The sequence below is a fragment of the Magnolia sinica genome, chromosome 2 (assembly GCF_029962835.1).
Source record: "Magnolia sinica isolate HGM2019 chromosome 2, MsV1, whole genome shotgun sequence".
NCBI classification, from domain to species: Eukaryota; Viridiplantae; Streptophyta; class Magnoliopsida; order Magnoliales; family Magnoliaceae; genus Magnolia; species Magnolia sinica.
The window spans coordinates 32,022,979-32,038,550 of record NC_080574.1 but is presented as its reverse complement, the minus strand read 5'-3'; the positions used below and the strand labels follow the sequence as shown (position 1 = coordinate 32,038,550).

The 15,572-nt window shown below is 35.0% G+C and overlaps 1 protein-coding gene and 2 non-coding genes across 4 annotated transcripts; all 3 read right to left on the bottom strand.

The window, feature by feature from the left end:
- Nucleotides 1–1,123: 1,123 nt before the first annotated feature.
- On the bottom strand, nucleotides 1,124–1,204 carry TRNAL-AAG (transfer RNA leucine (anticodon AAG)). Its single transcript has one exon. It is a non-coding gene; the product is annotated as a tRNA-Leu (tRNA).
- A 9,385-nt stretch (nucleotides 1,205–10,589) lies between these two features.
- TRNAL-AAG (transfer RNA leucine (anticodon AAG)) lies at nucleotides 10,590–10,670 on the bottom strand. The gene has a single exon. It is a non-coding gene; the product is annotated as a tRNA-Leu (tRNA).
- A 1,787-nt stretch (nucleotides 10,671–12,457) lies between these two features.
- On the bottom strand, nucleotides 12,458–14,803 carry LOC131236900 (nascent polypeptide-associated complex subunit beta-like). Of its 2 annotated transcripts, XM_058234424.1 has the most exons (5): nucleotides 14,730–14,803; nucleotides 13,917–14,065; nucleotides 13,747–13,803; nucleotides 13,190–13,228; nucleotides 12,458–12,813 (listed from the first exon to the last, which is right to left on the bottom strand). In XM_058234424.1, the coding sequence occupies exons 1-5, from the start codon at nucleotides 14,801–14,803 to the stop codon at nucleotides 12,656–12,658; spliced, it is 477 nt and encodes a 158-aa protein (XP_058090407.1). In that variant the 3' UTR covers nucleotides 12,458–12,655. The 2 variants fall into 2 exon arrangements, with proteins under 2 accessions (XP_058090407.1, XP_058090408.1); XM_058234425.1 differs by lacking the exons at nucleotides 12,458–12,813; nucleotides 13,190–13,228 and adding an exon at nucleotides 13,235–13,405 and having other exon boundaries at nucleotides 14,730–14,797.
- Nucleotides 14,804–15,572: the final 769 nt, after the last annotated feature.

Below are 15,572 nucleotides of genomic sequence, written 5' to 3'. Positions count from 1 at the left end.
TGTTATCTTGTTCCTTCAATTTTTCAGTAATGCTTTGGTCAATTGATGTTAGATGGCCTGGATTGCTTCATAACTATGACATGTATAGCTTTAAAGAGACCATCATTTTTAAATGGTGAACAACTAACACAGGTTCTAGTTGAAACCCTATCAATATGTATGATTTTTTGGTATTTCATGCATAAAACACATAAGGTTTGAAAGTGCCCAACATGTTGCGTTTGTGATATCCACTCCGTCCATAAGGTGCGTTCTTCAATGCTACACCTTGCAGCCAAAAATCACCTGGAGAAACAACACAGATAAGCCACACTACAGGTGGGACACCAATCCCAGATCTCTCTCTACACTTGCATTGTGTGTGCCTTACCCTTAATGCGTTTTAACAATTTTCTCCAACACCCAATTAAATAACTTTTACATTCAGTTGAATAAGTGTTATATGATAAAGATAGATGAGCTCTCATCCATCAAGATGCATTGGATAAACTTAAATGAGCTCTCATAACTCGACTGTCCATTTATGTGGGCTCAATTGCGGATTAAACATAGTTTGAGCATCACATCGATTGAAATGATCATAATCCAGCAGCTAGCATCGATGGCAATGACTGATCATTGTAAATTTTCAATTATGCCTTACATGAGGCGCGCATGCAAGATCCAAAGCCAAATGTGATATCGCCACAACTAGTTGCAGTCACTCATCGATTGTACGAGTGCAAGCACGCTTGTAAATCTAGACCGTCCAAGTTATGATCCCATAGTGTGGATGAAGCAGTCTGATCAAAATATTCACTGGTGAGATAGAAACAGTCACTTACCAAAATAAATTGAAAAAGCAGATGCACATTGTAATATTGCAGGACGCATTGTCATCAAGACCATCCAAATTCTCGGCCTGATAGTGGATGCAACACTCTTAATACAGCATTTATTAGTGACCACTAAATGATCAGAGTCGTCCAAATTCTAGGCCAGATAGTGGATGTACCACTCTTAATACAACATTTATTAGTGACCACTAAATTAATGGTCAGAGTTGTCCAAAATTTAAGTTAAAAAATAAAAAAATAATATTAATAATATTAATAAAAAAAACAAAAAAAACAATTTGAGTTGTTGTTGAGAGTGGGATTTGAACCCAGACCCTTTCGGACCAGAACCTTAATCTGGCGCCTTAGACCATCTTGGCCATCTCAACTAGCCTTTTAAAGTATAGATCTCTATTTATATATTCTAATTAATCTTATGGCATGTCGCATAGAAATGGAGAAAGAAACTAAGGCTGGCTATACCGTGAGAGAAGGAGAAAAAATTTTCAATGTATAATGATGCATGCATACTTTTTGTATGATGGAACCACTTGAGATTTAGATTTATATTGATTTTAGGCCCTATAAAGCTATATTTCAACCCAAACACAGTCACATCTGCTGGAAGGTTTCGTCGGCCCGCCATGGTGTGTTGCATGGTTTCCTCAGCAGAAGATATTTCAGGAGCAAAGTAGCAACTACACTAAGTTGACCTATAATATCACAATGCATCATTTACATTGACGCAGAGAAGTGAATAGTCATCACCACATTGGCAACTCAGGAGAAACTCTCGTCCACACAACGGGAGTAGGACATGTGCACAACCGATGACCAACTTCAGACAAACAATTAGCACATGTAGTGTCGTTTGATAAGAAACGACTATCTATTGGTCCATACGGTTATCTCCACTTCAATAAAAATGAGAAGTGGCTACAAAGATCTCTCCTCACAAACGTTATTCAAGTTCTATAAATAGAAGGAAGATCAAAGAGCTTCGAACCATCGCTAACAAAACACAAATCTAAATCAAATGATCTACAACACAATTTTGCTTATTAATTTTGTCTTTTATCTTACCTTAGCATAGAAATACATGCTTACGCTGTTACGTTGGGCCGATCTTAGACTAGGAAGTAGTGTAATATATTTGTGTATGCTATTACGTTAGACCGACCTAAAATAGGAATTAATGTAATCTCATCCGTCTACATTGCTACATTGGAGTGACCTAGAATAATAATAATGTAATTTCCTTCTATTTATATGCCAAGCTTTGGATTGCAACTAAGACTTTTATTTTTTGCCTTTAATAGTGTAATTCCCTTCATCCACACTCAAGTCGTTGGACTAAGGAAGATTTAATATCTAAATCCTCGCCATCAACGCCATAGATTTTGGATTGCCGACGGATATGTTTGTAAGTTTTATTTTCATTTCAATAATATAATTAAGTTCATTTTACTTACATATTGTTCATACCAAATTATTTATGTTATCATGGTTGGGAAAAAAAAAAAAAGTCTTTTCGTTTGAAAGGCAAAAGGAACTTATTAGATGGATGAATCCTCCCCTTCATAAATCGCTTAATTGCACATATGAGTGGGTGAATAGACAATTAAATTACTTCAATTCTCAGTTATAGATGACTGCCCATGGTCTCTCTATCTATCTTGGCACTTGGAGTTAAATGTGTTTCATTTGAATCGAACTGTAAAATGCATTGGCATGCTCGACACTATTTGCGCATATGCATCACCGTATTTCAAGCCAAACACATTCTTTGACATGCCTATGGGACCTGTTTGTATTGCTTAATCCAATTCTATAACATAATGAGTAAGAAGTCCACAAGGCTTTCTATTCATCCCGAGGACTAGTAAATGCCAAATCCACAAGAAATTCCTATGGAAGTTGGACCACACATATTTCATCTACTAGAGCCGATTCAATTAAAAGTTGGTCCATCTTCATTCAATAATACGCTTGAGAATTTTATATATGCTTTGTACAATGTACAACTAGTCTACAACAATTGTCAGAACAATGACTAATTCAAACTAAGTAAGCACGACTTCAAGCTGATTAGGCAAGGCTCCAAGCTGAAAACCTAAACAAGCTTATGGACTTTTTGTTAGAAAGGCTTTTAGACAGTCGTCCTGCTAATATAGATCTTTATATACCAAATCCTCTTTAAACTTAGAGCCAGGGATTAATCGGTTTGATCAATATCAGTTTAGCCAAAATTCACCATAGCCTCTGATCGACATAAAAAAGAAGGGTTGAAATGGTCACCCGTACAACCAATATAACTAAGAGGCATCAAACGTAAAGCCCTTGAGGGACAGTACATATCAGGTGCCGAACAGCCTGGGGGCAACCTCCCGTGCCACCAGCGCATCGTACAACTAACCTGATTCCATCAATGGTTTACCCATCCACTCATGGACATCGAGCACCTACTCATGTATCTCAAATGGGTTGTGATGATTTAATTAATTTAATTCAAAATTTTGCATGCTACCAATAAGGTTGTCATGTAAATAGACTAACTTATAAGAAGCCTTATCCAAATTGAATCAATCAGTACTACGAATTGCCAAGAGGCTATAGACTCTTTGAGTTCCCTTTAGTAATAACCTAACATTTTTTATGCATGAATAAATTACACGAGTACTTGTCCACATGTATATTTTTAGTGTAAATTCTTAATTTAGAGAATATGCTGCAGACATACACGCACGTATACTCACACTTATACACATATACCTCATAACGACCTTCAAGTTTCATATATATTCATATACTCAATTATTCATTAAACCAACCATTGGAACTATCACTCATCATTAGATGAAGCTATCTAATCGTCCACTTTACTTTCAAACCATTTGATCATAGAAAACCAACATGTATTATCATATCTGCTCGTACTCACATATAAGATTTTGATCTATTTATCTTATATGTTAGCTAAGTATAAGTTTAACCTACTATCAAAATCACAATTTAACGACCTCACTCTCAAGTACATGTACATACACACCCTTTTATACATCCTAAGCTTATATATCTTTATATGCTCAACCTATCATCAATGTAAATCATTAAGGACACTCTTTCTGGACCTATTAACCCATCCAACTATTTGATTTTAAATCCGTATCTTCGCATCATCGTGAAATAAACAAAATTTATATCTAAGCGATTTATATTTATTCATTTACAATTTTAAATCCCTCATCATAACCTTGACAGGTTGAGGGACGTGTTAGATAGTTAAAGTCCAATTTCAATGGTTACGTGTGCACAATTGATTGTTTAAAGTTTTCTAAATCTCACTATGGAGTTAGTTATGTCCACATTGCTGGCTAAAGAGTCTTGTAAAAAAATGCATAGAGAATCTATTGGTGATACTATGATGGTTAGAGGAAGATCTATTAAAAAAGGTACATGAGGGAGAAATCAAACAATATTCAAGTCGAAATGGTAAAAAAACACGTAATTGTTAGAATCATAGAAAGAATTACTAATTACATAAAAATTATAAAATTATGAAAATTACAAACCTGATTTACATGAAGCATCAGATTCAAATGATTTCCAAGAAAATCTAGTTTAAAAAAAAATAAAAAAATCTAAGAATGAGAAAGTATTATCTTTAGTAATTCTACGAGAGAATTTGAGTCATCAATGGATTTTAAATTCAAGTACTTTGTTCCACATGACTCCACACAGAAATTATTTCTGCATATATTAGTCATGTGATGATGGCACATTTTACATGAGTGATGATAACATGCGTAAAATTATAAAGATCGGTGATGTTAGGATTATCATGTTTGTTGAAATCATATGTATAGTTTCTAGTGTGCGGCACATATCAAACTTGCAGAAGAGTCTTCTGTCATTAAAAAAAATTGATAAAGACGGGTATAAATTTTCTAGTGAAAAGAGCCGATTGAAAGTTGCAAAGGGATGATACTGGCAGCAAAAAAAAGTTAATGGATGGTTTATATAGTTTGATTGGAGATAACATAGTTGGCGATGCTATTATTGTTGATGTTGTGATAGATTGTGCTACAATCTGACATATGTGGTTGGGCCACATAAACAAGGACTAAAGGTACTTCTCGAAAAAAATTTACTTCTTATTTTAAAGTCTATTAACTTAAATTTTTTTTTTAGGATTTCCTATTTAGAAAGTTTCATAGAGCTTGTATTTCCTCACTTACTACTAAAAGTAAAAATATTTTAAATTTAATTCATTCTAATACTTGATATAGTTAAATTATTTGGAGGCTTGAAGTACTTCGTTTTAGTTATTAACGATTTTTCAAGTAATATATAAGTTTATATATTAAAAAGAAAAAGTGATGCTTTTACATGTTTTATCAAGTTCAAAGCAATATTAGTTAAAAATCAAAAGTAAACCAAAAAAATTAAGTGTCTAATAACTGATTACGGAGAAGAGTGTACCTCTTACAGTGAGCATAACATTAAGAGGCACTACACATTCCCTAGTACTCTACAACAAAACAGAGTTGCATAACGTATGAATTGTAAGCTTATTAATCATCCTAGAAGCATGTTGAGTTTGGTTAGGCTCAAGAAATATTTTTCGATGGAAATCATTAATAAGGCTTGTTACTTGATATATTGTTCTCCTATTACAGTACTAAATTACAAGATCCCTTAAGATGTATGGTCCAAAAAAACTTATTAAGTATTCATACATTTGTAGTTTTTGTCACGCTTATGAATGAATTTTTAAGGAATATAGGATTAAGTTAGATGCAAGGTTAAGAAATTTTATTTTTCTTAGATATGCAGATGGAACAAAATAGTATAGATTGTGGGACCTTACTACTCATAAGTTAATAATTAGTCGAGATATGATTTTTAATGAAGATTCATTGTAGAAAGATTTAAAATTGTTAAGATTAGAGTCATAGTAGATAATTGAATTTAAATCTTTAAATAATATTCAAAATCATCTTGTTGATTCTAAAGGTCAACAAATTAATGATATCGTTAAAGAGGAAGCTGATGAAGAGCATGCAAAGGAGATACCAATTGCTGAAACTCAAAGTTATCAAGGTCAACTGAAGAGGGCTACAAAATCTTTTATTTAACTCGAGGATTATATTGCAGTTTACACTTGTATAACAAAAGAGTGTGAGCCTTGTTCATATCGAGGGGCATATAAATTTGTGGATGTTAGTCAATAAAAAGTGTCTATAGAGAAGGAGATGTGAGCTCTGTATAAGAATAAGACTTAGAAATTGGTTGAATTACCCAAATGGTAAAAGACTATTGGTTGTAAATGGGTTTTCAAGTTGAAAATGATATTAATAAAAATACGGAAATATACTAAGCCCGATCACTGGTAAAAGTGTATGATCAGAAATCAAATATTAACTTTAATGAAATCTTCTCTCCATGTGTCTATTTGAGTATTATTTGTATTATATTAAGTATGACAATGGTGTTTAACTTAAATATAGAGTAGTTAGATGTTTATTTTTCTACATTAAAATATTGATGAAAAAATTTATATAACTCAATCCAAAGGCCTTATTGAAGAAAACAAGAAGAATCTAATTTGTCAGCTGAACAGATCATTGTACGGTTTAAAATATGAGCAAAAGTGTTGGTACAAACAGTTTGTTTTCTTCATCGTGAGCTTGGGATTTCAGAGGTATGAGTTAGACCATTGCGCCTATATTGATAGTTATGGTAATTATGATTTTATTATCTTATTATTGTATGTGGATAACATGCTAGTTATGAGTATTAGTAGAGATGTTATTGCAACATTAAAAGCTTGTTTGTCTAGAAAATTTGATATGAAGGATTTGTGTGTCATTAATCAAATTCATGAGATAACTATACTTAGAAATAGAAAGTTTGAAAAACCTAAAAAGATTACAATGAAAGAGTTTTATGCTACTTCGACATACAGAATCCTAACTTAGTTAATACTCCATGTCATGTTGATTACAAGTTATCTTCATATCAGTGTTCTAACAGAAAAGAGGAAAACACATATATGTCTTAAGTATCATATTCATCAATGGGATAGAGTCTTATATTTGTCATGGTGTGCACCATACTAAACATTAGGCAAGCAGTGGGAGCAACCAGTAAATACATGGCAAAGTCAGGGAGAGATCATGAAATTATTGTAAATTAAATTCTTTGTTCCTTGAAAGTACTTCTGAAGCAGATATTTGTTATAACGACCAAAATTTAGAGTTGATTGGGTTTGTGGATGCATATTATGAAAGAGATCGTGACAAAAGAAGATTTACCACATGTTATATTTTCTCTTTAGTCGGTAGTGCGATTAATTAGATGTCGAGACTACTTTTAGTGGTGGCCTTGTCTAGTATGAAGGTAGAATACATGTCAGCTACACAAGCATGTAAAGAAGTTACTTGGTTGAAGAGATTGACAGAAGAATTGAAATTCAAACAAACTTTGGTGGTGATTCACTGTAACAGTCAAAGTGCATTACACTTAGCTAAAAATCTGATATTTTATGTTCGGACCAAGCATATCGATGTTCAATATCACTTTGTTCGTGATATTATGGATAATGGTCAGATTTTATCACAAATAATTCACACTAACAACAATGTAGCAGACGTGCTAACGAAGCTAAAATTCTGATATTTTATGTTCGGATCAAGTATATTGATGTTCACTATTACTTTGTTCGTGATATTTGAAAAGGCCGAACTATATGTCTTAGAGGGGGGGTGAATAGGATTATGTTAAATAAAAAATTGATAAGCAGAATATAAACAACAGATAGCCAAAAAGAATGCAAATAATAAAATGAAATAACAACTTCAAAAATCAAGTATTGAGAGGTTGATACAAACTTGGTTCTACGGACAACCTAACACCAAAAACCAATAGTTTATGGCAGGATAACCTTACTAGAGCGTGGATGAGTCTCAAAAACTCCAATTCAAGAGGATATGAAAGAAGTAGAAACTAATTTATCACAACACTCACCACACAATGCTGAAATATAAAGATTACAACATTCACATCCACAAATACATCCCACAATCTTAAATCATAAAAGATAAAGAAATAAATCACACATCCACCAAACACAGAAAATTATAGTGGTTCTCTTGTGTGTACACCAACTGTTAATAAACAGTCACACAACTACTCTACTCCTAATATCCACTCCCACGGGATATTAACGTTCACTAATCAAAATAAGTTTTTCAAGGTTCACCTAAAATCTTCATAATTGTGTCTTTAGATGGGCTTACACAATTCAAAAAACCCCTCGCTCCGAGATTTTCTGGATCACCCTAGACAAAACTAAAATAGAGATTTTCTGGAACAATCTCACAAACCAGAAATGAATTGAATTACAGAAAAAATAAAGACTTATTTATATGACGATTCTGAAGCAACCCGGTGGAACCAACTTGATGATGACGTAGATGTTCAACATTCAGTCTTACAAGTGTAAAGGGTTCAAAGTCTAGATGATTTTTAATTAAATTAGTAAGGGCTTTGTATTGATTTTGATCTCAAGAAAGGGTAAATCAAATATCTCTTTTCAAAATAAGAATGAAATAGAGAATCAAAATCAAATTACAAGAGCTACTTTAAATAATCTTAAATATGTACAAAATAGTTTAGAATGTACTTAAAATAATCTAAGAGTGATTGCTTAAGAATGATAAGAATGAATAGAAACTCTAAAATTCGAGCACTATTTATAAGTGAAAAATCAATTCGCACGACTAGCCTTTGGTTAGCTATGATTGACCTTATCCAAACAGATTCTCAAAAATTCTGGCGCGATAAGATTTTTCAGCTGCACGACTGGCCTTGTGGGTCCCATGACTGGTCGAGTGGCCTGCTCGACTGGTCATGGACACCACACGATAAGTCGTGTGAGTCTAGATTACTCGCTGGAAAACGAGTCGAGCATTGCACGACTGGTCGAGCACTATTCACACGACTAGTCGAGTAGTTTCCAGGACTGGTCGTAGACCAACAGAAAAATTTCAAATTTTCATAATAAATCCTAGACTGGTCGAGAAAATACTAGGACTGGTCAAGCTAGTGCTAAGGCTAGTCAAAAGAACAAAATTTTACACTTATAAAATGACTAAAATGACCGACTAAAAGTATGACATGATCTAATCATGATCTAAGATCAATCATATCTTACTTGTGAGATAGAACATATGAACATTTAATCTATCGATCACTTCAGTAGCTTTAGTTCTTGTAATCTTTAAAGCTTGAACTTGACATACCAAACATAATCTTCAACTAAGTCTTGAGTTCTTAGACTTTTCTGGTTCCAGATCTTGAACCATAATGTTCTTGAAAACTCTGTCTTCACTCAATATATGAAAGTCTTCACTTTCTTCCAGTTTGAAGATCTCGGTAAGTTCGTCGTAGATATCAGCAAGATAGATTCAGCACGAACAAAATGAACGTCGTAGATTTAATGTGAACAGATGCACAAGTTTGATACAAATCAAAATACAAACTTGAATTGGTTTGTCACACCAAAATTTGACAATACTTAGGGTTTATCAACATAGCACTTTCAATATTATTGATGATGGTCAGATTTCATCACAGATAATTTACACTAACAACAATGTAGCAGACGTGCTAATGAAGCCCATTGCAAAGGAGAAATTTATTTGGTGTAGAATTTCTCTTTGAATCATTTTTACCTACCAACTGATAACGTTTAAGCAGGTGTTATTGGAAGTGTTTTTCATATTAGTAGAAAAACTAGTCTTCAAGTGAAAAAAATGTTGTGGCGGCAAAGACTGGGAATGTCTCCTAGTGAGAGACAAACTCTCTCTCTCTCTCTCTATCTATCTATCTATCTCTATCTCTTACACGTGCCTACGAACATACAGTCCGATGAAGGCCTAATTTCTCTAAGTTTTGCCACCGGATCTCTCTTATGGTGGTCTATATAAAGTAAGTACCATAGTTAGAGAGGTACTCCATTAATTCGTCTTTTGTAGTATTCCTTGTGTGGGATTCTTGTACGAGAGAGAAGTACGCCTTATATTTTTGTTTTTCTTGTTTCTAGTTAAGAATAAAATTGTGTTACTACCTTATGGAATAGGCCTATTGATTAACCACGCAAATCCTTGTCTCTTGTTTTAATTTAACCCTTTCTTTGTTTTGTTTTTAATTTTTTTTAATTTTTTTTACCATTTTCTTTTGTGTTTTGTCGTCGCATACATTAATCATGTGCAAGCATTTTTTTTTTACAATAATCAATTGTACACATGCCATACACGGAAATCCAGATCATCCAAGTTATAACCCTCTAGATTAGTCCCTCGCCAAAACAAGTTGAAAAAACGTTTGCACATTGTAATACTCATAGTGGAGGCAGCACTCTTAATATATATTTATTACTGGCCACTGAATGATCAGGGTCGTCCAAAATTAAATGGAACACAAGGAAATGTAAGTATAACTGACCACTAATTGATTAGAGTCTTCCAAAATTAAACAGAACGTAGGGAAATGTAAGTAAAAGAAAAAAAGAGATGTAAAGGACAAAAGATTTAAAATTAAAAAAAAATTAAAATTAAAAAAAAAAAAAAAAACAAGCAGAAGTAAAATCTGATACAGCACTCTTAATGCATATTTATTACTAACCACTGAATGATCAGAGTCGTCCAAAATTAAATGGGACACAGGGAAATGTAAAGAAATGTAAGTAAAAGAAAAGAAATGAAACAATGTTGAGAGTGGGATTTGAACCCACGCCCTTTCGGACCAGAACCTTAATCTGGCGCCTTAGACCAACTCGGCCATCTCAACAGGACTGCTAGAATTTAGATCTCTATTTATATATACTAATCAATATAGGGACAAAGGTAAAAGTTTCAATGGAGATTGATACATTACGTTTTCTTATATCGACAATGTTTTTAGACCTACCTCCTAAAATGTGGCAGCACAACATATATGCAGTCTGAATATTGCAAATTCCTTACCATGGGCCCTACTTTATCGCACAGGCTCCAAAAGGCTGAAAAAAAAATAAAATAATCTCTCCAGTTGAAGGGGTACACAAAGGGGTAACTTGACAGCATAGATTTGAAGTCATGTGGAAATCCAATGGATTTTGTACCGAAGTCAGGTTTGAGGTGGGAATGCAAAAAAGGCCCTTTATAGGGATTGGATTTTGAAAGAACCAAACTTCCAATTCCTTCAAATCGTTCCTTACATTTCCATGAATCTGTTTCAGATGACCTTATTCCCCACTTCACTTTCTTTCACCAGTATGCTTCGATTCCATCAATAGACCATGCATGTCAAAAATCTCAGATGGATCCGACATGGGCAGAGGAGTCACAGGATAGACTTCTCAGGGCCCACACTGACTTCTTTGTTAGATCCACACCGCCCATCAATTTTTCTAGATAATATTAGAACATGAGCCCAAAAATGAGGTACATGCAAAGGTCAAGTGGACCACACCACAAAAATAAGTGGGGATTGAACAAACTGCCGTTGAAACCTTACAAGAGCCAACCGTGAGGCTTAATTACCATCTAACTTATTCTGTGGCCCAGGAAGCCTCAATTCCTATTGTTTACTGTGGTGTGGTCCACTTGAGCTTTGGATCTGCCTACCCTAGAATGTATGGATGGTGCCGATCTAGGAAACAAATCATCATGAGCAACGTAAATTTGAAGAGTAGAGAGAGAAATTCAGCTGCTTGCTGGAGAGAAGAAAACTGGAACTGTTGAAATGGGGAACTTCCGTCTACCCATCATGTAGGTATTAGATCCACACCGTCCATCCATTTTTTTGAAGGCAAGAGATTAAAAAATAAAAATAAAAAATAAAAAAAAAAGAGGCAGATATGAGGCTCAAGTGGGCCACACAACAGGAAACAGTGGGAATTGAACGCCTACTAGTGAAAACTTCTTGGGGCCACAGACAATCTGATCAAGCTGATGGTCGTGTTTTCCCTTCATGCATGTTTGTCGTGACCGAAGAGGTTAGATAGCAAATAATCCTCACATACAAAGGTTTCAATGTTAGTCTTTAAGTCCCTACTGCTTTGTGTGTGGTCCAAAGACAGCTTTGGATGTGCCTCATTTTTTTAACTCAATACTCTTCTAATCTCCAAATCCAGAGCTGCCAATTACCCAAAAAAAAAAGCTACTTGGATTTGAAATACAACCATTTTACCTCCAGTGCCAAATGACCCCTATTATAAGGGGGAGATCCAAACAAACACCAGCGAGGCCCCGCTTATCTCTAGGTGTCCCTTGATTTGAGCCAATGGGATGGACGAGATACCATTAGCCCAAGAACTGCAAATCATAGTCACAAACGATGCAACTAAACAGCATAGCCTACCACATTCACCGATCTCTAAACATCTGCAGTTCTTGGTGACTTCCCCTAACAATCTCATCCATAAAGAAAACTAAGGGATGCGACAGCATAAATTACAAATTTCATTAGTAATTCATGGATTATTTGTGATTCAGGAATTATTCAAGAAGAATAATACGAATCTTCCTTGAAGTTAAAAGTCATATAAAATATAAAAGGCAAGGAGACGAGAAACTCAAATAGAGAATGCAACAGAAGGGAAAAATCCTTATGCCGTTGTTACTCTTTTGTGTGGTGGATCCCATACATGCAAAATAAAATATAAAAGAAACTCTACCATGGTTTCTAACTTCACCAAAATACCTGCCTTTTTTCTTCAGTATTTCAAGCAGCAGTAATAAAAACTTAACAAGGTAGGTAAAAATGAAAAATAAAAACTCCCTTGAAAACTCTTAAGAAGTTTTGCCATCATCTGCGGCTGCTTCAAATGTCTCTCCAGGTACAAGCTCTGGCACATCATCATCGTCATCTGCCTCTGTGGGGACGGCACCTGGTGCCTGCTTCTGAAACTGCTCTGCAAGCTTCCTCAGATTATCCAAGTTGTCAGGCCCTGAAAATAGACCAAACGATAGAACATCAATCAGTACTGCAACAGAAATATCAAATCTAATTCTCTATATTCTCATATTGCTCTTGCCAAATAAATAAATAAAAATCAACTGTCATGCTTCGGGGCAGAGAATGACTGAGATCACCATGCCTTTCTGCTAGGAATTATCGAGCATCACCAAAAAAGGTGGGGGTTCAGTCGTCTTTACATAAAAACATAGTATCAGATGGAACCAACATAATGATCATTTGGTCCCTATGAGAACACAACCAATGGATGCAGCTATCGAAAGGTTGTTTCCAAATTCATATTAGAATGTGACACATTCTTCCAAAAATAAGCTGCAGAGAAGACAAGGAAATGGGGAGTTACATACCTAATTGATTGATGATCCCAGGTAGTAGATCCTGAAGCTCTGGAACAGAACACAATTATTGTGTCAGCTCAAGTCACTCAGATAGCATTGCAGCTGAGCAGGACTGGCTGGGCAAAGTATGTCCAGGCTTGGCACAGGAGATAAGGACCTGAGTGCAACCCAGCCATGGGATTGCGAGAATGGGCTCAGGTTGGCTGGGCCTACCTGCACAATACTCTGCTCACTAAATTAGTTGGGCTGGAGCAGTCCGACTGGTCAGCTCTTCAGATATGCATTGGCCAAGTCCAGCCCAAATTAGCTATCGGGCTATCAGCCTTAAACTTAGAACCGATGACAAACCATGGTCCTTGAATCTTCAGGCCAAACACAGCCCAAAGCAAGGACAGGCATCTGCCCACCATGCCCAGTTGCAACCACACTCTCGAAGATGGGGGATAAATAAACAAACAGTTAGAAATATGTAGATCATATATTTGAGGAATGCAACAACCCAGTGCCAAATTCATGGATTCATGGGATGCTAAACACAGTGAACATATAAGAGTGAGATGTCATACTTTTCGTCTGAGGAGAACCGCTAACCACCCATGTATTGGCAGCGATTGAGGCTTGCACTGAACAACAAGAGAAAATTATCAACAAGCAGAAACCAAGTAGCTGTCTTTGGAGATAACATGTCTTTGGAGAAAACATGTTATGCCTATAGTGTGTTGATGGCTTGGCTTACCTTTTGGGTTCTGAAACTGAATGACAACATCATCCTTGAAGATATTGACTTCCTCAATGGCTGGGATTGCATTCACCCCTATTCTCTTCAGGGTGCTCTGAAGCCTTTTGTCATCTGTTGTCGTGGTCTTGTGAACAGCCTTCTTCTTTCTGGTTTATTACACAACATAATACATGCACTCTGGATTAGGGACAGACCAGTTGTTTCACCATAAATTAAATAGCTGGTGAATTAGAGGTGAGGTGGCGACAATATTGAGAAACCTTTCACATAACAAAATAATTGTAGATAAAAAATTTAAAAAATAAAAATAAAAATTGCTAAGATATTCTACTGTTCCTAGAACATCACTTGATCCCCAACCATTAGCAATACATGCAAAAAGAGACTTCATTGAAAGCATTGTATTTTTGCTGGGAAAAAAAAGGGTTTATTGGAAAACAAAATTTCTCTTTAAAAATGATCTAGGAAGACATCCATAACATCTAGGTGACAATTAATTTTGAAGTAGAGCAACAACCAATTACTCATTGCACATTGCATGAAAATGCCCTCTTCACAACACCTGGTCCGAAAAAAGTAAAAAATAAATAAATAAAGAGTTTGCTGTCCCGGTCTTTGTCCGAGTCTGATGAAAAAAAAAATAAAGAATAGCTCGACAAATAGTTCAAGAAATCCAACACATTTGGCCTTTCAAGAAATCAATGGCCTTGTTTGTAATGTAGACAAATCTCATAGGTTACTCTTTAAAATTTGGAGTTTGCAGCAAACAAAATATTTCCCTCAACGAGCCTAATGGATGAAATTGAGCACCTTCGCATGCTCCCCTTTCCACCAGTGCGAACAGCACCGGCCATTTTCATGAGCTTCTCCCGATTCATCTGCATGGGAAGAACAATGTGTCAGGAGTGACCAGACAATGAATTACATTTATATGCCATTCCAACATGACAATTGAGTTCTCAGCACTCCTCAGCAAAGTTAACATAATCATTATCATATCGCAAATCGTAGTAGGGCCTGAATAAAATCATATCATAAATCGTAAGATCTTTTTCGATTTTCTTTTAAATAAAAAAACCTTTAAAAAAAAAAAAAAACTGAATAAATTCCAAATAAATCAGAAAAACTAGTAAAACACATCAATTATTCATTTTCCATACATATGCACCAATAAAGTAACATATCATGACATTATCAATTGAGAACCTATAACTAACTTGATGGACTTCAAAATAACGTTCTCAAAGCATAAATGTTGTCATGTTTTAAAGTCAAAATCATAAAGTGCGAGTTCCTCACAAGGCCTTCAGAAAAAACTTTTGTAAGTTTTTATTGTTAAATAAAGAATTCAATAAAGCTTTGAGTTTAAAATCACACACACACACACACACACACACACACACACACACACAGAGATATATATATATATATACACACACACACACACACACACACACTCTAGAAAAACACAATTTGAATCTAAGGTACGTGGAAAAGTAATTAAAGCACACATTTTAAGTTGAAGTCAACTCCTACATACCATTACTACATTTTAAGTTGAAGTCAACCCCTACACACCATTACTACAATAGATATAGGTACATACGATCACCATCATCCATAAAAGATTCCCAATAAGTCATGGATCAATTT

Bases quoted from the DNA above. Each gene is read 5' to 3' on its own strand.
- LOC131236900 (XM_058234424.1), bottom strand. From the start codon at position 14,803: ATGCAGATGAATCGGGAGAAGCTCATGAAAATGGCCGGTGCTGTTCGC. The intron at 13,804-13,916 runs GTAAGCCAAGCC...CTTGTTGTTCAG, and splicing joins TCAGTTTCAGAACCCAAAAG to TGCAAGCCTCAATCGCTGCC. The intron at 12,814-13,189 runs GTATGTAACTCC...GTCTATTTTCAG, and splicing joins TGGGATCATCAATCAATTAG to GGCCTGACAACTTGGATAAT.